Here is a 23,027-nt window from a genome sequence, read left to right on the forward strand (position 1 = left end):
CATTAAAATGCCAGATGGAACTTCATGCAAAGGAACCTTGTGCGCTATTGCTGGTGACAACCTTGGTTCACACAACATTGGGGGCTTTGTTGAGAATTTCAGTCGGAGCTCACATTTTTGTAGGTACTGTGAAATTGACAGAAAATCATTTGAGTCTGATCCTCTTTCCAAGGGTACTGATCGAACTGCACAGTCATACAAAGATCATGCTCAGAGCAGTGATGGAGATTCAGCTGTAAGTGGAGGTGTCAAGTTTGACTCCATCTTCCATGATCTGAACTATTTTCATGTATGCCAGCCAGGATTACCACCTTGTCTTGGCCATGATCTTTTTGAAGAGATTGTATCATCTGATCTTGCGTTGTTTGTAAAACATCTTGTCAAAGTAAATCAGCTGTGTACTTACCTTGAGTTGAATCGAATAATAAGTCACTTACATTATCTTGGTAATGATGCCACCAGCAAACCTTGTGAGGTTAATCCCAACAGTGAGAAACTTAGTGGCCATGCTGGGCAAAACTGGTGTTTGCTAAGAATGTTGCCAGTCTTGATTGGGAAGAAAATAAAAAGCCCAGCAAATAATGAAGTGTGGCAACTGATTTTACAACTCAGAGAGATTGTGGAGTTAATCTGTGCACCTCGTATTTCGACTGGTCAGATAGCAAGTTTAAGAGTGCGTATTGACGAATATTTGTATTTCAGACTACACATGTTTCCTGATTACCCAATGAAGCCCACACTGTAACAAATTGCCCTGTATTTTTACAGTAAAATGCTGGCAGCAGGGTTGCCAGCATTATACCGTTAATATACAGTACCCTTACTGTAATCAACTACAGTATATTACCGTCACAAAAGAAATCTTTTGATTACAGCACATTGCTGTTTTTAATCAGATTTACAGTAGACTACTGGCAGCTGTGTTGCCAGTATATTACCGTTTTTCTACAATCTAACAAATTGCCCTGTATTTTTACAGTAGACTACTGGCAGCAGTGTTGCCAGTATATTAGTTTTTCTATGGTACCATTACTGTTGAATTCACATACAGCTTACTACTGTAAATTTCCAATTCAAAATAGAAACATAAAAAAAACACTTAGAAAATGTAAGTTCCATCATGTCAACCAACATTTATTTTGAAAAAAAAAAAAAAAACTCAAACATTGCTCAGACAACACACTGCCAAGATAAGTTAAGCATTGTGCTTGTACAGTCAAAATTACAAATTACATCTGAAGAACAGAAAGTGGGAGCCTTAACAAAATATATGCTATAAATCAAAAGACATGTCTAAGATTATGCTGACCTTTAAAAAAAAATAAATAAATAAAATTTGTGCGGAGGGGCAACAATATCTAGACTAAGTCCATTAGGTTTTTTAGCAGACTTGACACACGTGGGTTGACAGTGACAGACTTCTTTTGAACAGTTTTTCCTGTCCTCTTGGAGACCATCTTGCCACAGCTGGCCTTGGTCCCTCTTTCAGGGTTGATATCAAGAAAGCGCCTGAAAATGCAGTAATTTCAGATTGGCATATGATGCTTGAGGAGTCAGGGTTTAATGAGTGATAGGTGGGAAAAGGTGGGACGGACAGGCGGACACAAACCTTACCTCTGGATGAATTCAAGTGTACATGCAGCCTCTTCTTGATATTGTAAATTAAGGATGTAGTACATTGAAAACAGTGCAGCAAGCCCTGTCACAAAGGTTGGTTGAATGCCCTCACATACAACATGGCTCTCAAGACTGATCATCCAGTGCCCAGCAGTGACATGGTCTTTTCCACCTGAAAAATAAAATAACATTAGAACAAGTATTGTGACTACTACAAATTACCTTTACCATTATTTCTAAAACAACATTCATTTACAGATCTTGTTTCATGCAATACAAATAAATCAAAACCTTGTCTCATCTGCATGTTATTGTATCGTATTATTGTCCTAAAAATCTTAAGCCACAATGAGTTTGGTTTTTCTTTGCAAAGTTATGGCCATCTTTATTCATTCTCCAGTTAGGTCATCTTTCTTACGATGTCTACTGACAACCTAAGAACATATGAGCTAAATCTTTAAAAAAAAGTTTCTACAGGCAAAGTTGATATTGACCTAACCGTAAGTGATCTCTGTTGCCACTTAGCTTATCGTGAACTCTTGGGAAAACTAGATACCAATTAGTAGGTTATCTTTGAAAGCTGTTTTGTGATCAACTTCTCTTGATTATTTCATTTTTTTCTTCTATTTTTCTATTCATTTAATGTAAAACAAAATTGTAATTTTTCCATCTGTTAAATTCTTTGATCTTTGGCTTTTTGAATGGAATTGTAATTGGATGCATGTTATGCTTAACCCCCCAAAAACCCCAAAATAATCAACCTGAAGCTTTTTTGTGTGTTTTGTAGACAATTATACACAGGTTACACTAAATACTCACTTTGGGCTGCAGAAAACATTTTTGCAGAAATTTCTTTTTGAGGTAAGGTGACCTACTATCTGTCATGTCAGGTTGTATTATAATTCAAGGACTGAAAACTACATATAGTCACTGAAACTTTGCAGTCCATGTCAGTTAACAGTGCACTCACAGAGTAGTATCAGGCGTGGTGTCAAAGGCAGCTCAAAGGTCTTCTCAACATCACTCACTGTGGCAGATGACTGTACAGATCAAAGAAATTTCAGTAAGAACATTAGTTCCTAAGGATGAATTCAGATGTCAACAATTCAGTGAAATATATCAGAATAAATATTATGAAAATAAATTAACAAAACTAACATCTGTGGAAAGGATGAGGCCATCTGTGCTCTCTTTGAAATGGGCCATCAGTAGCTGGACAACATGAAGTGCCACCTCAGCATCTTCATCCTGACAGAAAGTCGCTTTGTTTGTGGATTTGCTTTGGAAGTATTCTATGATTGGTCTCCCACATTCCTCCATGGAAAGCTCAAGGAGACGCAAAACATTACGGTCTGTTAGAAGCTGAAAATGAGCATAGATGCTCCTCTGATGGAAGAGGTATGGCCAGTCACGTCTGAGATCCTCAATGGCAGGAGCTGGAATTCTGTTAATATGGCGACGTTGTAGACAGAATGTGATCTCCATAAGACTACTGACCTCTGCTCTTTCAATGCCACGTGCACCTTCTTGTCTATATATCTCCTCCAATCTTTGGCGTTTTTGTTCAATTGTGTCATCAGTCTCTTCCGGTGGAAGTTCAGGCTGAAATCTGGTGCATCCATATGAGTCAGTGGGCCCCCTCTTGCAGCCAAAGCTCCACCCAGAAGACCTTGAAGCACGGTGGCGTGCAAAGTTACCATCACGATTCAAATTTTCAATACGTGTTTTTACTTGTATAAGCAGTGAAGTATAACCTCCTGCTATAAGTGAGCCATCTGCACAAACATCGGCAAAACTCTGGGGGTACTGCCTCACAATATTTCGACAAACTGTGAGACACTGAGAACGTGTGGGGTTAGCATCATGTTTCCTCATTTCATCAACGAGTACTCTCACCATCTGCCGGCGCTCTGCGGGGTTTGGTCTCTTTTTATTGGCAATGGCTGAACAAATCTCCAGTGGCATTTTGTCCCAAGGGACTTGGAATGTTTCTGGCCAAGTTTTGGATATGAGGAATGGAGAACTGCTGTTGCTTGGAGTGCTGCAGTCAGACAAGGAAGTTGATGGGCTGGATGGTGGCAAACTACATTCTAGCAGTGATTGGCTGGACAGTGGTGTAGGGCATGGATGACTCTGGAGATCTGGAATGACCACCTCTGTCTCTAAATCAAAGAAAAGTTTGTCAATTATGATATAAAGACAGCAATTTGGAAAAAAGATTGAATCACATGAAAATTGCACAAATTTACCTTATGGCTACTGAACATTTAAGCATTACCTGATTTAAATGCGTCCAACAGTTTCCGGAGCTGAATAACAGGCAATAGGTCAGCCATGTCTTCTTGTTGGACATATTTCAAGTCCCCTTTTGACTCCAATCCAGAAGCTTGAAGTCTTGAAATAAGTAGACTTTGAGTTTCCTCTGAAAGATTTGGCAATGCCTTGAGGATGATGCTCTGGATTTCTTCATGTAATGTAGACATTGATCTACAATAAGAGGATAGCATGATGAAGAACTAGTAATTCCATGCCATCGACGGTGTACTCAGTCAAAGGATAGTAATCAAGCAAGTCATTTTGTTTAACACAGCAATAGCTTTTATAATTTTGTGAAATATAATAAACACCCATTTCAGGGAGACGAACAGCAAGAAATTTTTCACTGATGAAATGCACTTCTGAATTTCTATGGATGAGTATTACTTAAATTTTTCCTACAATGTACCCCTCCTCACAATCAGCAATCACAACGACTATATTCTTCTTGTATTTTGTACCCTTAACATTCACCTCATGGGCAATGAGAGTGTTTTCAGATTCAAAAGTGTGATGTGCAACTGATTCTCTGATGTCATCATTGTAGTCCTCCAACACAAATTATGTACCCTTATCAACTACAACAGCTGGTGGGAAAAAGTTACCTGCACTCAAAGCCTGAAGAAGCTGATGTCTCTCTGCAAGAGTTGAGGAAAGGTTCTTAAAATTGTGCAACTTTCTTGCACATTGTTTAAAGTATGTAAGTTTACTCTCAAATCTTAACGTCCACAAACGAATGAGTGGTCCAAAATGCAAAATAAGCTCTGGATAATGACAGAGATAATGATGCTTGGGCTTCATTGGGTAATCAGGAAACATGTGTAGTCTGAAATACAAATATTCGTCAATACGCACTCTTAAACTTGCTATCTGACCAGTCGAAATACGAGGTGCAGATTAACTCCACAATCTCTCTGAGTTGTAAAATCAGTTGCCACACTTCATTATTTGCTGGGCTTTTTATTTTCTTCCCAATCAAGACTGGCAACATTCTTAGCAAACACAGTTTTGCCCAGCATGGCCACTAAGTTTCTCACTGTTGGGATTAACCTCACAAGGTTTGCTGGTGGCATCATTATCAAGATAATGTAAGTGACTTATTATTCGATTCAACTCAAGATAAGTAAACAGCTGATTTACTTTGACAAGATGTTCTAACATCATTCCCAAAATGCAATGCTACTCACAGTATGTTACAGTATTTCATTAAAAACAGTAATAATTGCCCAGAATGCAGTTTTTCACTGTGAAGTACCGTTTTCAATAGAAACACTATGATACTGTTACGTTTTGGCCGTTTTTAACAGCAATTTGTTACAGTGCAGAGCTCCAACTTCAAAATATAAAACAGTGAAACAATATTTGACAACACACTGCCAAGATAAGTTAAACATGGTGCCTGTACAGTCAAAATTACATCTGAAGAACAGAAAGTGGGAGCCTTAACAAAATGTATGCTCTTAATTAAAAGAGATGTCTTAAGATTATGCTGACCTTTAAACCAAAAAAATCTCTCAAGAACACTCCTGTTCAGGGATAAGTTGCCTTCATGGCTGTATAGTTTTTTGTTTGTTTTTTGCGTGGAGGGGCAACAATATCTATAGCTTGGTTAGAAAGTTCTCACTATGAAATTCCACTCAAAGTCCATGAGGTTTTTCAGCAGAGTTGAAACACGAGGGATGACAGTGACCGACTTCTTTTGAAAAGTTTTCCCTGTCCTCTTGGAGATGATCTTGCTACAGCTGGCCTTGGTCCGAGTTGATATCAAGAAAGCGCCTGAAAATGCCGTAATTTCAGATTAAGGAGTCAGGGTTTAATGTGTGCTAGGTGAAGACAAACTTTTGAATGTTAAGAGTTAATAAAAAGACACCAGCATAACATTTAAACAATTTTCTGCCAAGTCAACTCTGTGAAACTCCAAATTCCCAGTTGCTAGCATTCACCAATTTCACTTTAGCAGCTAATCATAGCAATTCAAGTTAAATTACACAAAAGAAAGAAAAAGAGCTTCCAAACATGTCAATATTTGTAAATATGAATCATCAAAAATAACTTACCTTAGGATTGGCTCATAAAATGCAGGATTCAAATGGATAGTCCTTGTAAAGAAAGTTCTAGCGGTTGCTTCAACATGTCACAACAACATGTCTTCTTCAGAAATACTGTAGCGTTCTGTTTAAAGACAGCCTCCTTACCGTTGAATCTAAAATCATTTCCAAAATGCAATGCTACTCACAGTATACTACAGTATTTTATTGAAAACGGTAATAATTGCCCAGAATGCATTGTTTGTCACGGTGCAGTACCGATTTCAATAGAAACAGTATGATACTGTTCAGTTTTGGCCGTTTTTTTTTACAGCAATTTGTTACAGTGTATATATGTGACATTTCATAGTGTTACCAGCTTTTCAGACACTAAATAATCAACTAAGAGCTATCAAACTAAAAAAATAAGCAGCTTAATATGGGAGTAAGTTAACTTGGTTAAAGAAAAGGCAACAATGAGATTAGACAGTAATACAGTCCACTAGAACACGGAGTCATTTGCCATTGCATCATTTCTAGACAGAATCGAAGCATCTTGGCAGAAAGTTTGATCAACAGATGCTCTGTTTTCAGTTTTAACCAGCCCCAACCTCTTCTTCAGCAGCTTGTCCTCGTTGTTCAGCTTTGTACGGATGGCATATTTGATCTGGGTAGTGTCGACACCAAACTTTTCAGCAACATGATCTGAAGAGGAAAACAAGAACACATTACAAAATATTAACAATATTAAAGAAGATAGTGTTATGCTACAAAGAATATTTGAGTTTTGGCTGGTGTTCTTTATCTCACCCATTAAGCTTTTTAAGATCTCAGGTGGGAGAGGAGGCTTGTGGCTATCTTCTCCTGTGAAGTTGTTTTTCCGGCCTTGCAGACAGTGAGTGGCCAAAGTGTCTCGGTCGAAAATTATCATCAGCAGAGCGCCGACATACTTCTTAAAGTCAGAAATGTCTGCAACACGCTCATAAAGATCTTTTGGCACTCGTATATTCTCAGCAAGATACACAAAGTTAAGGTCATCCTGAAAACAAACAACAAAAAAAAGATCATATAAAAATCACAATCTTCATTTGTATGGTGCAGGATATAAATATTCTAATACCAGGACAGTCAGGATTGTCCAGTTTGATTTCAAAACAAAAACTGGGCTCAGTACCTTTAACTGTTGTATTAGCAAAAGACTTTCAGATCATTCTGGGACTGACCTCTGGGATATTGTGAACTCCTCCAACATGAACTCCAGAATCGCTCAGGAAGGTCACGCCTTCATCAGTGTTTTGTGGTTCAACCCCGGCCTCACTTCCATGAAGAACGTGATCCAGAGTTACTCGAAGTTCATTTGCTGTGTGCCTCATCTGTATCATGAGAGTGTTCATCTCTGCAAATAATGTTAAATCAACACAAATACACTTGCGAAACACACTTTATATAACTTGGCAACTTTGTCACAGAGTAGTCGTTGAAAAGCTAAACCTAACGCAAGATAAGTATTCGCGGTACACAAAAACATACAGCTGCAAGACAAGTTAACGCAAATCAGCTGGAGTCGTCCTGACATTCTCACACAGAACTAGATGATGCAGTGAGGCTGTGGGATTATTGTTTCCTGCATGCACAGAATGTGTTTCTGCCCTGAGGATGCAAAGCAGCTCTTTCTTTCACAATTGCAGTAATATGTTTACATGAGTTGTGTGCAAGGCCCTTATATTAAAAATCTTTTTAATCTCCACAGTACAACTTTACACAAAAAGGTGGAAAACCATAAAAGGTCAATTGCATACAAGTATTTTTAAGGATTTTGAGTTTTATCAAGTAGTGAGTATTTTTATGAATTTATTGAAACAACTTCTCAAAACATATTTACTTTCATAGTTCTATTTATTTGATATTTGTAGGAGACCCAAATAGGAGGTGAAGTAACACCTTAAATATTTAGAATATGTTTTTGCTTTGATGAACACAATTAGTTTTTAAAGGTATGCCTATATCCTTGAACCAGTTTCTTTACAATTAATGAAGTCTTCATGAAGTCAACATGCAAGAAAGCTTCTAGGAATAACTATGATGCCTTATATATAAAATATAAAATGATCACAAAGTGAGTTGCATTACAAAATGCAATATTATTAAAATAATATTATACACTCACTCATTTTCTTCATAATTGGTAATAACCCACAGTTCAATCTAGATTCTATAATAAGACTACATCAGCTTCTGTAATCCATTAAAATCTGAACAGTGTGGGCATCAGAACTTTACATAATTAAAGAAATAAAATGTATTTACATTTTCTCTGATGTTTAATTTTTTGAAAAACATTTTGAGTATTATTTTCTGATTTCTGGCAGATTTTAAATTGATTTATCTTTTAGTCAGAGATGCATATATATATATATATATATATATATATATATATATATATATATATATATAGATATATATATATATATATATATATATACACATATATATATATTATATATATATTATATATATATATATATATGACCAAACAAATCTGAAAAAATATGACATGGACATGATATCAACAATAACCACACATCTGCTTGACGTCACATAAAACCATAATGTGCTCAAGACAGGAAGTGCTACGAGATTAATGATTGATTACTTGGTGTATCTTTCCACCAACCTTTGAGTTCCCTCAGCTCTCTCTCAGCCAAGATCCTGCATCTGCGCTCGTATTTGAGCTGCGCCTGCAGCTGTTCTATTTTCATGAGGAGGCTGACGGTGTCCGTCCTGATGCCTTGGCTTGCAAAGTGTTCCTCATCAAAGTCAAAAGTTTCAGGCTGCCAAAAAAAAAAGAAGAAAAGAGACGGTAAATACTTTCCAAGGAACGTGCAAAAACAGTCCTGCTTCAGAGTGAGCATGGGCTGGCTTCTGAGAAATGAAAATGTGGCTGTTTGAGAATATTTCCAGCTCTGAAAAGCAACGTCTTGGCAAGACAATTAAAGGAATGCCATCCATTACTCTCATTAAAATAACGACAGTTGGTTTTGGGAGTAAACCGATATTTTGTCGATTTCAATCCTGATCTGGCATCCATATCACTCCTTCTATTTCTCTCATCTCATTTGGTATCAATGCAGCTATAAACTATGTATAGCATTATCTAGTTTTACTACTTTGATTATTATTGTTATGATCCCAAATGAAATCTAAATATCTAAGGAACTTCCTGTGGTCGAATATTATTTCCTGGTGTCACATAATCAAGTTTTCTTACTATAGACAATGAGTAGTTTATGAAAAAAATACTTTAATTCACTGATTTGCAAAGAGATGCGAAATGTCCTGCAGCAAATCTGTTTTGAACCAGACTTCTTTAAAACTTCAAGTAACGAAAACGACGGTCAAGATTTCAGTCGCGCTTCAGATCGAAACAATGTCTTAAAATAGCAACTGTTGCTTTTCAGTGAATGGAAAGGTCAACTGAGTTCACTGCGATCACTTCGTTGGTGGGAAGAGGGGAGTGGCTGGACTCTTCTGCCATCCTGTATCTGTCCTCCACAGACCCAGCACTGAACTCCTGCACATCTAAAGGGCTGCCGATCTTTATCATCTTCACTTGCGGCTGTCCTGGACTTGATCCAGAGCTTCTCTTTGGAGGCATCTGAGAAGAAAAAGAAGAAGTAAATCTGGACATATGGAAACACGTTCCAAGTTTTGATTTTCTCCGCACACAGGGGCGCAGACAAACTTTTCACATTCACTCAGCGATCATTCTTTGTTTTCATATTAAATTATTTAATGCCAGCTAAGATGGAGAGGGGTTTTTTGTTTGGCTCGCTCCCACTGCCCCTTGTCTCCTTCTCAGCCCCTCCCACTACAGCAGCTGGACGCACAGAGGAAGACAAACTATCCATCAGCTGTTGTTAAACCAAGCTTTAATGTTAGTGCATAAGAGTCTCACCTGACCGATTAGATCGCCTTCAGGGAGAGAGCCTAAAAAACACAGTCACTGAAGACAAAGGCAGCGGAATACATGGAAATACTGCGTAGAGGAGGAAGTAGTAGTACTACTCCAGTATTACAGTATAAAGGTCCTGATGTAGTTGCTTAATTTTTTTAACACTCGCGTAAAATATTTTCACTTGCAGATGCGTGAAATATTAAGTGTATGTTTATATTTAAAACTACGTGGAAATGGTGCGCTCTGAACCGATATGTTTTAAAATCCGTATTTTTTTACAAATATCTGTGGAACATTGCTGAGGAGAGGTGGTTCCCGAGGGAAGCATTTTTAATCTGTACAACTTCCTGTTCCACCCTCTTTCAAGGATTCGACCAATGGAAAATCACGCTTCCAAGAAAAGGCGGGGCATTTTAAAACTGGCAAGATTCCGAGCCAATCAGCACTTGTTCTCCGAGCCGGGCATGGAATACCACACTAGTTGCGATCTACACATGTGGCTTCAATGTTCCTGCTAAGACAAACTTGAGCAGCGATAGAGCTAAAGTTTATTCTAGCACGTCTTTTGTCACATTTCACAATGTCGTCATTTTTCATTAAGACAAAAGGGAATCCTAAAACGACCAAAAAAGGCAAAGAAACAGCAGCGGTTAAGCGGAAGGCAAGTTGAGAAAACTGTTAGCAATCGAGCTAAGTCATGTTAGCAACTGTTCGTGTTTATGCGCTCAATAAATGTGTTGATTTTATGTTTTTCCGCAGGCTGATGGAGATTCAGGAGCACAGAGCAAAATACGAGCAAAGAAATCCAGCAGCAAATACAATGAAGAGATTTCCAGTGACTCAGAGGTGGAAAGGTAAGAGAGACGTTGCTACTTTTTCAGTTGAACACCTGATTCTGTTGATGAAATTAACCTGAGCCTTATTAATTATGCAAATATTATGGATTTTCTTTAAATCCTAAATTCGTACCTGTTTGGAATTCAGGTTGGACTTTATTATTATATTTCCCTTTTTAGAGTTGATGGAAAACAAACTCTCTTTGAAATTACAGCTGTTGCGTTTTCATTTAAATAGATTTTAACAGAAACAACTAGTGTGTTTACAACGTTTTCAAAATAGTTGAATGTTATGACAAAATGTAATTAAATACAAAAAATATGCTTGTATAGTAAAAATGAAGATAGATATTTGAAATCTCCATCTCTGAGGTGATGATGCTTTATTGAAGTTCAAACAGCTCTTGCATATAGCGATTATGATCAGGATAAATTTGCAGGCTTAATTCACAATTGCAGCGATTCACAGTCAAGGTGGCAAAACTGTTCACGTGACAACCACTATTTATGTACTCTATACATATGGTCTTTCTGAAGAGAGTCATGAAACGAAAGCCATGAGAATTTCTGCAAGGAACACAGATGAAGATGCTGATTCTAAAAAAAATTAACTTCTCGGCTCAAGTGAAAACATTGTTTGTGGGAAAATAACACCGTAAATCAACCTGAACGCAAAGGTGGCAATATGTTTTTCTTCAGCAGCAATAGGTGAGCCGATCTGAGCTGATGGAGACAATGGACGGCACTGAACACAGTACAAGTCTGGAAAAAAAATATTAGGGCCTGTAAAAGACTGAAGTCTGGAGCAAAGGTTCACCTTCCAGCAGGACAACCACTCAAAAAACACAGCTAGAGCTACAGTGACACGGCATAAACCACCACAACATTCAAGTGTTAGAATGCCCTCGTCGAAGTCCAGACCTAAATGAATCAGTGGCATGAAGATCTCCATCTAATCAACAGGAAGAGGAATGGGAACAACGTTTGCCTCCACATGTGAAAAACTGAAAAATATTCCACAAAAGACTGAAATTGCAGTGAAAGTTTGTTCTCGTTCCACTTCACAATTGTGCTCTAATTTGTATCGATCTAAAACATAACATTTCTTAAACTACACTGATTTTTGTGTTTGCAATATGAACAAAAGCAAGATACACATAATCAAATTCAGATCTTCTAATAAGGGTAAATAAATGCCTAAGAACAATGTCACCATGATTCAGGATGTGTGTTTATCTTGTTTTTTCTCTGCAGTCCTAACGAATCCAAGAAAAGGCAGGCCAAAGACGAGATTGAGTTTGAGGAAACTCCACAGGAGAAGAAGCTCAGATTAGCCAAACTTTATCTTGAACAACTAAAAGAAGAAGGTAGGCTTGTGTACATTATTGGATATTATCAAACTGCAGCTTAGCTATGTTTAATATAAGATTTTAACAGATTAATTGTTCTTCATAGAGGAAAAGAAAGCTGAGGATGAGTCATTTGAGGCAGATCTGATAGCTGGACGGCTTCAAGAAGAAGTGGTGAGAAGTGTCTTCTGGTTGTGCATATTAGGAATTTCTGAAGACCCACAGAAAGATGAAAAACACATTTTAACCAAAAATACACGTCTTCTCTGAGACGTCTAGTTTGTACACCAGCTTTATTGTTCTAATGTTTTATTTACTATCTGCTGAGACTGCTTGCCTTTTGGAGGTCAGGTGAACGTACAGTAGATACAGTCACTAGAAGTACTTTGCACTATTCTAGCAAATATATTTAACCCTCTGTTTAGTAAAATAGTTGTATAGGCCAAAAATATGGACTTTTGATATGAAAACCTGTACAAACTCTGTAAAGTCTCATAATAGCTGAGTAGTAGATATTTTCTTGCTGAATTCCTCTCTGTTCCTCTTACTGTTTCTCATTTTATTTCAGCTTGAACAGAAAGGGAAGCTCCAGCGTCTTATAGCCAAAGATGTAAGTGTGGAAATGTCTTTCCATTCCAGACCTCCACTTATCTAAGGTCCTTAAATAATATATTTTTCTTCTTTAGTTGATGGCACCAGATGCTTCAGAGATCAGATTGCTAAGAGGTCACAAACTACCGATTACGTGTCTGGTTATAACTCCTGATGACAGATGTATCTTCTCAGCTGCCAAAGATTGCTCCATAATTAAATGTTAGTATTTGGCTACGTATTTTAACCACACTGATGAAAATTGGGCTGTAAATCTGATAATAAACCTTGCTAAATTATATTTTCAGGGGATGTTGAAAATGGGAAGAAGCTCCATACAATACACGGTGGAAGAAAAGGTACAGAAGACCGCCATGTTGGACACACAGCTCACGTCCTGTGTATGGCCATATCATCCGATGGGAAATACCTGGTGAGTCCTTTATTTTCTGTTGATTCCTAATTTTGTTATGGAAACGTCTATATCCCACCTTTGTTGTAAAATTGACACACTAAATGTAACAGTGACATCTTCAAACCTCTTCAGGCCACAGGAGACATGAACAATCTGATAATGATTTGGGAGGGAGAAACGTGTAAACATCTGCATAAATTTACAGGACACAAAGGCCCGGTGTCGGTACGTTATACTTCTTTTTACCTAAAGCTTTATAGAGCTTCTCCCTTATAAAATGTTTCACAGGTTTAATTTGTTGTTGCAGAGATTAATATCTTTCTGTTTGGTTCTCAGGGTCTTTCATTCAGGAAGGGAACTCATGAACTGTACAGCGCCTCTCACGACCGCTCAGTCAAGGTGTGGAATGTAGATGAGAACGCATACGTGGAAACTCTGTAAGTCGCTCGGCAGAAAAGTAATCCTTTGTAGCGCTTTTTTTTTTTTTTTTTTTTTGTCTCTTGTGTTTTAGTCTAATAGTGTTGTGTTTGCAGATTCGGCCATCAGGATGTGATCACCGGACTGGACAGTCTGAGCCGTGAGCGCTGCGTCACTGCAGGTGGGCGGGACGGCACCGTCAGAGTGTGGAAGATAGCAGAGGAGTCGCAGCTGGTGTTCCACGGACATGAGTGGGTTTCTGTAGATCTCTGACCTAAACTTGTTTTTTGTCAATCTGTAACTCACTAACTGGTTGAAATTTATTGCTTACTTTAGTGCAGTGTAAGTTTCACATATATTGCATATGTGAAAATTATAGCTGGGAAACATTTGCTGTCTCACCTCTCCTACACTTCAAACAAAGCACAGTCCAGTGAAGCACAGAGGAGGAAAACTAACACTGCTGTAAATCACAGCATAAATCTTTTGACAAACTAGTTTTTATTTGTAAAGCAAGAGAAGTACAGACTGTGGCCTTGGCTGCACTGCTTTACATATTGGTTTCGTCTTGAATTCTCCACCCAGAGAAACATGAAAAAATCCCATCAAGCATTGAAATAACTATTGTGAACCAGTAGGTGGCAATCACACCAAACGTAACAATTAGAGACACACTGATCAGAAGTGTGTTGTTATAAATGGTTTTTAAGATGATTGAATTTGTCCTAAAGAATTTAAGACCAATATTAAATGAAATATTTTTTTAAATATTTAATGAAACTAGGAGCCTATGTGACATCATGATGCATCTGTGAGAGCAAACAAACTTAACATAATTAGCTACATTTAGGCATCTTATGTAAGTTAGGTTTGCATTGCTGGGAGAGGAGCCTGGTGAATTTTCTAGCAGATCTTTACCTTCAGTCTTAGATTTTGAAATAGGTCCTGAGTTTTAAAATCCAGCATGTTCAATAACAGAGGTTGAAACCTCAAAAGGCTAAAACACAGCTCCACTCTTTTCAGCTTTCTATGCTACTGCATACAGATGTGTGTGGCTGGTAGAGTTGTGACAGGAAAAGTGAGACATAAAAACCATCTGTGAATTTATTGTGCAAAAAGTCAGCAGAGTGTGACATCCTGTTCTCAGCCTGATAGCAGAAATTGCCCTCAACAGAAGGAGAAAGTAAAATATTTTTCAGTCTGAAACAGTAACATTTAGATATGTCAAAACAGCTGCAACTGGAAAAACCGCTTCAGAGCTGAAATTACCTGGCTCATATCTTGAATATGTATTTACCACATGCTGGTAAGTAACGTGTGTAATAAGAGTAAGATTTGACAAACCCACTTGGGTTCATATTTTATCATAAACTGAGGTAAATATAATTTTGGAAAGCATTTTAAAAAATCTTCTTTCACAAAAATTTATTTGAACATTTGTGGCAATAAAAAGCAGACGGAAAAGGCACAGCTGTATTTTATTGATGAAAATACATATATATTTTAAATAAGCTTGTGCCTTCTGTTTGTCAAGTTTATTTGTGTACCACATTTCAGCAACACGGAAATTCAAAGTGCTTCATGCCATAAAAGCGTCATGCAGTCATCAATTATGAAACAAGCAATAAACATTTCATTACTGTTGTACCACAACACACATCATCAGCAATTTAGAAATGTGCTCACATTAAACTACGGCCTGAAAGAAGGAGCTGCCAACACAGCAGAAACAAAATGTATCTGTTGCTTTAAGCAAAGTTGGGTCAAATAAAAGGATGCTGACGAAACAATTTAAAATAGATTGAAACATAAAATACGTAGATGACATTTACATTTTTACTGTTGGTTCTCACTACGGTCTGACACTTTCACTGAATAAGGCAACACAAAAAATAGCTTTTTATACCCAGGTAAACACACGTTAATAATTTGACTGCACTTATGTGTTCGTATCTATAAAGGGACAAACTGTAATGATGTTATTGTCTTCCTCTGTTTGTCCTTCAGAGGTTCGATTGATTGTGTCCAGCTCATAAATGAGGAGCACATGATAACAGGAGCAGATGACGGGTAAGAGATTTTATTTTCACATCCACAGTCACTTATTTGCCCACCCACCCATTATGTTAGTAATTCGCCTGGATCATTTATTTCTCTTTCATGCTCTCTTTTCATTTTCTCGACAACCTCAGCTCAGTGTCTCTTTGGAGCGTCAACAAGAAGAAGCCTCTCGGCACGGTGAAGCGGGCTCACGGCTGCCGTGGCGAGCCGGGGCTGGAGCAGCCTCATTGGGTGTCCTCAGTGGCAGCGCTTCACAATTCGGATACTGTAGCCTCAGGTGCCTCTGGCTGTGAGAGTCCTCTTCACGAGCTTTTTAATAACTCGACAAAATGCTGTCTGCCAGGCATTAGACCACATACACGGGGATATTTAATATTCATTTTATTAATACCCCAAATGTAGGTAAAGAATGTTGCACACAAGAAGAGCATCATTAGTAAGCATCATTAAGGAGATTTACCCATCAAATATTTAACTTGTGTGCTTCAAAATGTTGAAATGAGGGTGAGACCAAACTAAAACATCTCTTGAGTCCTTCAAAAAGAAGGTTGCAGCTGCTTCAGAGTGGAAAGACTTTTAAAGAAGTCTTGAGCTGTACAGAAAGCTGTCTGCTAATGAAAGACATTCAAAAACGGTCAACATGCCCAGGTTGGAGCAAATTCACCCCAATAGCAGGCTACAACATGTTAGAAGTCTTCAAAAACCCAACATTATATCAAATACTTAAGGCAGCTGCTCACTGCTGTTAACATGGAAGGGCATGTCTGTATCGACATGGTTAACTTTAATGAGAGGCGTGCGACGAGAAAACATTTGCCCTCAGAGAAAAACATGAAAAGCCGATTCAAGTCTTCCAGAGAGAACACAGTTTTTTTTTTTTTTTTTTACCTGAAGTTGAATCACTTTCTTCTACTGAGATAAATAAGACATAGATATCCATATGCGATCATTTCTTAAGGAACTGATTATATTAGGGTGTTCAAATTTGATATAGATTGAAGTAATGTGTTTGGTTCTGCTGTGGTTTCCTAGATTAAAACTGGGTGTGTGTGCTTTATATGGTAACCATTGTTTCCTCTGCAGGTTCTCACAACTCCCAGGTGAATGTGTGGAAATGTGGCCACAACTACCGTAGCCTGGAGCTTCTCTTTAGTGTGCCAGTGGTAAGATCGGTTAACTTGCTCCTATTTTGAAGTTACTATTTTAAAAATAGTTTTATCATAAATGTAAGCCCAGCTACAACTGTGAACCACCAACTTCCATTTTCTCACCCTTCATCATTTTTTACCCTTTGCTTTGACTGAACAATTGACCGCTGCACATCCACCTACATAAACAGTCCAGCACACTGTTACTACAAAGTATGAACTTCTGTAGTTGTATAAACACAAATGCTTATATTATCTTTTCCGTGAGTATATGTACACATTGAAACTAACATATGTTTCAATTCCCTTTGGGATCAATAAAATATTTTCAATGTGAATTATGACTCACTTTTGGGTTCAATTAGTCTTGCTGAATGTGTTTTCTGTCTCTTTTTCCATGTTTCAGTCTGGTTTCATCAACAGTCTGAAGTTTTCGAGCGCTGGGCAGTTCTTGGTGGCTGGTGTCGGACAGGAGCACAGGTACCAAACTTCTGTTTATGTTGCCCTGGGAAAATCTATGACTGCAACTCAGAAGCATACTTGCCCTGCGCATATTCTCTAGATGGCAGTGTTGGACCACTCTTGTAACAGAACTGCACCAAGCTTATTTAAACAATAAAAAAAAGGTTTTATAGTAAAAAATAAGAGAAGCATTTTAAACATTTTAGTTTGACTCTGAAACGCTCTGAATGTTTCAACTCTTCAGTAGTTTTGTGAAAAATCATATCTTGTAACGTGTATGTGGACTTTTGTTTTGTGTACAGATTGGGACGATGGTGGAGATTGAAAGAAGCCAAAAATGGGATTTATATCATTCCTCTAAAAAGAAAACCATCAAATCCAGAAGAAGCAAAACAGACAGAATAAAGACCTTTTTTTGTAAATTAAATGTTTCAAACCTACAGTAAATGTCTTTGTTTTCTTTACTTTTAATATGAAGGGTATTTATTTAGCCACTAACGAAGTTTTTCAGTAGCTGTTTTTATGGAAGTGCAGCTTCATGTTCTGTGAAAGAATCACAGCCTTGTGGGTGAGTTCGACTGCAACAGGATGGATGAAAGGTGTGAAGAGGCTGCGTTGTAGGAGTCTTTGCATTTCCATCCCCAGTAGCTGCCTCTGTACAGGTTATTCAGAGACCTAAACATTGACATGATCTCAACTTCCCAGATTCTTTGTTGATAGGGAGCATTTTAAGTTCTTATTGCAATTCTATCAACCTCACACTGATGAACAAATAAGTCTGACACCAATGTCAAAAATGTCAATTGATGTAAACATTTGTTTAGTAAAACAAACGTGTTGTACTAAATTTGTGTGAAACACAAATTCCTTCATTTGTATTTAGTAAAACTGTCTTCAGGTTCTTGCAGGTTTGTTATCTTGCAGGTATTCACTGAAGACTTGGCATTTCAGGTGGTGTTGATGTAAATGTCAATCTCCATTGTGCAGAGGCATTTCTTATCTTAGACATGACACTGATGGTGCTGTTTGTTGCAGACAAGCACCCTGAAGATGAGCTGTCTTTTGATTCTTACATTTTAAAATTCCTGAATTTCTCCACTGGATGACAAGAGGTACCTCAAAGCCGCGGCGATGAACCAAGCAGGAAGTGAGACAAATGCCATTTCCTCTTAATACATTTAAAGGCGCTTAATGGTTTCAAAAAGTCTTTCGTTAAACTAGCGGGTGTGTTCAAAATATTAGCAAAGCATCACTGACTTGATTGATTGTTTTAAACTGAAGGAGGAAGTCAGCTGGCCACAAAGTCAATAGTTTTAGAAAAACCTGAGGTTAGAATTTGCTAACAGAAAAACATTCATGATATTGAGAGTGAACAGAAATAAGATTCTTTTGAATCAGAACACATCCACCACTGTGAAGCATGGTGGCTTGGGCATCAGGGAATGGGAGTTTTTCTCATATTACTTGATCTTATACCAGGAATGAAGAACCAGTTTGAAAGCACTCACAAACCTGAAGAAATGTTGCTTCATGCTGAAAAAAAGTGGCACTGCAACAAGGCAGTAATCCTAAAACGCACCAAGTTTAATCTTGATATGTTTAACCCCTTTAACCCCAGCCTAGTCATCAGGCCTTCAGCCAAGTAATTCCTGAGACAAAGAAATGCAGAGGATGCATGGATTGGAATATGTCTTTTTGTGCCAGAAACATGTTAACTCTGTGACAGCATGCAGAGAAGTTAAAAAAAGAAGTGGTTTGACAGCTTTTAATTTACAAATTCACAGAAACTACTGTATATCCTCAAGCCTTTTTTTATGTAGTAATGTTTTGAGGATGTGAGAAAAAGTCCAGAACCTGATATTTTAGTCTTATGTATTTTTATTTTTAAATTTTTTCTTTGCCTCTCTCTGAGTGGTAACACATTTGGTTTATGTTTTCATTTGGAACATAATATAAAATTATCCCAAAGCATTTGTGTTCATTGAAATAAAAGCTTTTGTGTAATTATTTTTGAACAGATGATATTTTGCAGGGCAGCAAAATATCATCAGACATTCACCCAAGTGTGACCTCGTAAAAGACTGGTAAAAGTGACTTCTTATACTTTAATACTAAATATTTCATCTTACTTCACCTGCTACTAGCTGTTGGACATGAGTATTTTTAGTATTTTAGTTTAAATACTGGAGTTTCTAAAGCTGCTGAAATCTGGCATCAGTAAATACACTAGGCTATCTTGTATGCAAGAGATGAAAACTACATGTATGCGAAGTTACATTTAGCTCAAGTATATAACATCATTGAGTAAATATATTCTACTGTAATTTATGTTGGTCTTAATTTAAATTTAACTCTGTGACTTGCATAAACACTGCAGATATGCCTGAAAATGTGTTAATAAGCCAGTTATTAATTAAGCTGGAAATACATTTCAACCCATGAATAAGCAGTTAAATTTAAATTTACTTAGGGTACTGTAGCTGTGTTACTACTGCCTATTGAATATAAATTGTCACCGCTGGGTTGAAGCACTATTAAATGTAGTTATATATTAAAGTTTTAGCTAAATACAGAAAAATCCAACTTTTTATTAATAATATTGCAGCATCTATTGCACCCATTTGTTTTTTCTTGTGAAAAAAGGTAAGAAAAACGTCCCAACAAAATGAGAAAAAACTACGAATGAAAGCTGGCTTCGAGTAAAATTGAGTTTTTAATTTAAAAAACATCTTATTTACATTAATTACAAGAAAACACACTTTTAATCTAGTCTACGGTAACACATGTCCTTTATAGTGTCTGTTTTTCATCATTCACTATGGTTAGTTACACATTTTTTCAACAGAAGGGCTAAATTTACTTCAAAGCATTTTTTTTTGACAATGTCTAAAACATTTGGATATATTCACAACACTGTTAGGACTAGATAAGAACAGCATTTTGTATTTCACTATTGCTTCACAACCACCCATTTCACATTAAGACTCTTTAAAGACAAGGCACGGTGCAGGTAATCACATCTATCTGTAAACCAAAGGAGATCACAGCGTTTAAAATCTATACAAAAAAAGCTTTACAGTTGTTACATACGGCTCGGAAGCTCCAACATCTTTTAGCTTTCACAGTTAGAGTTGCTCTCGTTGCTGCCGGTCGTTCCACCCTGACCGTTATCTCTCTGCAACATGTGAGATGTCAAGGGAAGGGAGAGGGCTCTCGTCGTATTTGGGGCCGTGTTTGATGGAAGTATGGCTGATGCCGGGGATGGTTTCCTGTGCTTTCAGAGAAACTTTTTCACAAAGAAGACGTTGTGGAGTCCACCACCTCGCGGCCGTTACAGACTGCCGGCACGTAGTTGGCAGTTGATTCTGCGAGAATAGAAGTAGTGATGTTAGCCAGGCTGCATGTTTGAGTTTCCTCTCTGTTTTAATGATGAGAAGTGAGACTTTGAACCAGAGAAAAAAGCTGTGAGTAACAGGATGGAAATGGGCATGAGGTATTATTCGAAAGCTGTTAGGCTTTAGGATGATTTTTTTTTTTTAATAGAGAGAATATTATGGCCAAAGTCTAAATTATAAAGTACTGAAAACTGGTTAATATATCCACCTTCATACAATGTAGCTAAAATCCAACTTGGCCAGGGAAACCTGTAAAACAATAAATACGTGTAAAAATGAAAAGCAAAGCTGCTCTGTTAACAAATACTTTCTGATGTGACCCTTTGGATTTGGTAAGGTTTGGTATACATGAAAGCAAAGCTATTTTATTAAAGACAAATCAATATTTTCAGTTCTGATAGCCTCACTTAGATTGGAGAAAAACAGATGAGTGAAAAAAGATGAGTAAAAATAGAGCCTCATAAGCGAGCCGTCGTTTCTTTTAAGCCTTTTCACATTTTGTCATGTTAAAATTTTCAAACTACAATGTATTTTTCTAGCAACATAAATTGCGTACTTTTGAATTTGGATGAAAATGATACACAATTTTCAAAGTTTTCTTTAAAGAAAACATTACAAATTTTAAATGCATTTTTATTCAGGCACCCTGAGGAAACACTGTGTTACAAGTCTTTTGGGGTACATTTTTAACCAAAGGTTACATACAGACTTTGACTGGACCATTTTAACAAAAATATATTTTGATCTAAGCCATTCCATTATTCTTCTGGCTGTATTTATACATATATTTACATTTATAGTAGTTTACAAACTACACACCAGGCTACTTCTGTAAACAGTTGGTAACTAATTTAAAGAAAACACACTGAAATGCGTTGTTATAACACGGCAAAATGTGAAGAAAAAAAAATTTTGGTAAATATTTACTATGTTTCCAGGACAAACTTACAGTTAGAAATTTCATTTTCTTGAATTACAATCACACGTTTGTTTGTTTTTACCACTTCAAATAACTTGTACTGTCCTGCACCATAATCTATCAGTTATTCTGATTATTCTGGTTGTAAAACTAACTTTAATGACCATAAAGTTGCTTTCAACGTTACAGACCATAAACACAGAAAGCTGCCCTGAGCTGGATGAACAGAGCACACACGCCACCCAGAAACCCGTAAAGCTGACTAATTAAAACACTATATCTCTGTTTTGTAATCTGCTGGGTAATTTCTCGGCTCGCTGACTGGCTGGGATCGCTGCCTTTTTTAAAATTTTAATCTCTACTTGTTCACCGGAAAGCCATTATTGTTTGTCCACACATTTCACAAATGAGGTGCCACATAATGAGTTTTAAATGCTGATTTTGGTGACGTTTTTCCACTCTGAATGTTTTTGTTGTGCTGAGATAAGCTTTTCTTTCACTGGATGCGGCTTCCTTTCAGATATTAGATATTGTACTTTTTCTATTGTGTGCGTGTTCCAAATGAAAGTATCCGAGCAATTAACAATGAATACGTCTGGTTCTTCTAAATTCAGAATTTGAATGCATTCTTCAAAAATACTCCTCACGCTGTTATTTTTGTTTTATTGTACAAAACACCTCAAAGTGTGGCATTATTTTGCCACACTTCAATGGCAAAGTAAAGGAGTTATTTTGCCATTAAACTGAAATTCATTTTTGCTCAATTGAACAGGATTGTGAAAAAGCTGAATTTAATTGTTGACACCTTTTTCTATGTTTATTGGAATTGGTTCAGTTTTCAACAGCTTTCGTCTGCTTTGGTCTGCTTTGTGTTTGTACCTCTTGCGTAGTGGGAGGTGGCCGCAGATACGCAGGTACTGCGGCGTTGGCCCGGGAGTCTGGCCACGTTTTTCTGGGGATGGAACAGGATGATGTGGACTTTAGGGAAAAACAGGCAGCCAAGAACCACCGAGCCGCTCAGACTGACAGAGATGCACATAGTGGTGGTCTGGACCTACACAAAAAGGGGAGACTGTGTGAGAAACATCAACCTGCAATCTGTCTTCAAAAGCAGCGCTCCTCACAAACACGCACACACACACACGCACACACACACACACACACACACACACACACCCAGCACACAGGCCTTTGATCAAATCTGTTCTCTTGTAACTTTTATTTCCTGCTCCGGTTGCTCACAAACTTTTAATCTAATCCCTAGATCTGCTTTTCAACCCTTTGATACCTTCCCCAAAGGAATTCAAGCAATCTGTTCACTTCCAAGAATCATTTGTAAAACCAAACATGACCTGAGTGTCGAAAGGATATTCAATGAGAACATATGGATAAGCCAATTAGGTTACTACCAGAAGATGCCTCTGCAACAACCATTTGGGATGACTGTTTAGAAAACAACTTCTGGTTTTCAGGTAAAACTCAAATACTTCTACTAAAATGTGACTTATTTCACCAGTCA

At 37.4% G+C, this 23,027-nt stretch overlaps 3 protein-coding genes across 6 annotated transcripts in view; 1 reads left to right on the top strand and 2 right to left on the bottom strand.

The window, feature by feature from the left end:
- Positions 1 to 708: 708 nt before the first annotated feature.
- On the bottom strand, positions 709 to 10,078 carry LOC129353576 (uncharacterized). Of its 2 annotated transcripts, none has more exons than XM_055022928.1 (11): positions 9,916 to 10,078; positions 9,454 to 9,615; positions 8,635 to 8,791; positions 7,184 to 7,356; positions 6,771 to 6,999; positions 6,572 to 6,665; positions 3,896 to 4,104; positions 2,776 to 3,773; positions 2,588 to 2,657; positions 1,615 to 1,789; positions 709 to 1,509 (listed from the first exon to the last, which is right to left on the bottom strand). In XM_055022928.1, the coding sequence occupies exons 2-11, from the start codon at positions 9,613 to 9,615 to the stop codon at positions 1,359 to 1,361; spliced, it is 2,418 nt and encodes an 805-aa protein (XP_054878903.1). In that variant the 5' UTR covers positions 9,916 to 10,078; the 3' UTR covers positions 709 to 1,358. The 2 variants fall into 2 exon arrangements, with proteins under 2 accessions (XP_054878903.1, XP_054878898.1); XM_055022923.1 differs by having other exon boundaries at positions 710 to 1,509; positions 2,776 to 3,779; positions 9,916 to 10,076.
- A 166-nt stretch (positions 10,079 to 10,244) lies between these two features.
- rrp9 (ribosomal RNA processing 9, U3 small nucleolar RNA binding protein) lies at positions 10,245 to 17,649 on the top strand. Of its 2 annotated transcripts, none has more exons than XM_055022941.1 (15): positions 10,245 to 10,576; positions 10,675 to 10,769; positions 12,006 to 12,118; positions 12,207 to 12,274; positions 12,669 to 12,710; positions 12,787 to 12,913; positions 13,000 to 13,124; positions 13,239 to 13,331; positions 13,443 to 13,543; positions 13,640 to 13,774; positions 15,531 to 15,593; positions 15,716 to 15,873; positions 16,668 to 16,747; positions 17,139 to 17,212; positions 17,497 to 17,649. In XM_055022941.1, the coding sequence occupies exons 1-15, from the start codon at positions 10,496 to 10,498 to the stop codon at positions 17,597 to 17,599; spliced, it is 1,458 nt and encodes a 485-aa protein (XP_054878916.1). In that variant the 5' UTR covers positions 10,245 to 10,495; the 3' UTR covers positions 17,600 to 17,649. The 2 variants fall into 2 exon arrangements, with proteins under 2 accessions (XP_054878916.1, XP_054878927.1); XM_055022952.1 differs by having other exon boundaries at positions 10,247 to 10,576; positions 15,716 to 15,861.
- Positions 17,650 to 19,888: 2,239 nt separating this feature from the next.
- Positions 19,889 to 23,027, bottom strand: part of grm2b (glutamate receptor, metabotropic 2b) — a 29,098-nt gene continuing 25,959 nt past the window's right edge. Inside the window, exons 5-7 of one of the 2 annotated variants that reach the window (XM_055022917.1) lie at positions 22,388 to 22,562; positions 20,798 to 20,838; positions 19,889 to 20,559 (exon numbers count right to left, since the gene is read on the bottom strand). In XM_055022917.1, the coding sequence (XP_054878892.1) occupies positions 20,813 to 20,838; positions 22,388 to 22,562 (201 nt within the window). In that variant the 3' untranslated portion in view covers positions 19,889 to 20,559; positions 20,798 to 20,812. The remainder of the gene's footprint in view (positions 20,560 to 20,797; positions 20,839 to 22,387; positions 22,563 to 23,027) is intronic. The other variant, XM_055022912.1, reaches the window with a different exon arrangement.

The sequence above is a fragment of the Poeciliopsis prolifica genome, unplaced genomic scaffold (assembly GCF_027474105.1).
Source record: "Poeciliopsis prolifica strain line A6 unplaced genomic scaffold, Auburn_PproV2 SCAFFOLD003, whole genome shotgun sequence".
In the NCBI taxonomy this organism is placed as follows: domain Eukaryota; kingdom Metazoa; phylum Chordata; class Actinopteri; order Cyprinodontiformes; family Poeciliidae; genus Poeciliopsis; species Poeciliopsis prolifica.

Coding starts and splice junctions, on each gene's coding strand:
- LOC129353576 (XM_055022923.1), bottom strand. CDS start 9,615: ATGCCTCCAAAGAGAAGCTCTGGATCAAGTCCAGGACAGCCGCAAGTG. Junction 3,780..3,895: donor GTTGGACGCATTTAAATCAG/GTAATGCTTAAA, acceptor TCTTTGATTTAG/AGACAGAGGTGGTCATTCCA. Junction 1,790..2,587: donor ACCACGCCTGATACTACTCT/GTGAGTGCACTG, acceptor TTTATTTTTCAG/GTGGAAAAGACCATGTCACT.
- rrp9 (XM_055022941.1), top strand. CDS start 10,496: ATGTCGTCATTTTTCATTAAGACAAAAGGGAATCCTAAAACGACCAAA. Junction 10,770..12,005: donor AGTGACTCAGAGGTGGAAAG/GTAAGAGAGACG, acceptor TTTTCTCTGCAG/TCCTAACGAATCCAAGAAAA. Junction 15,874..16,667: donor AGCCTCAGGTGCCTCTGGCT/GTGAGAGTCCTC, acceptor TTTCCTCTGCAG/GTTCTCACAACTCCCAGGTG.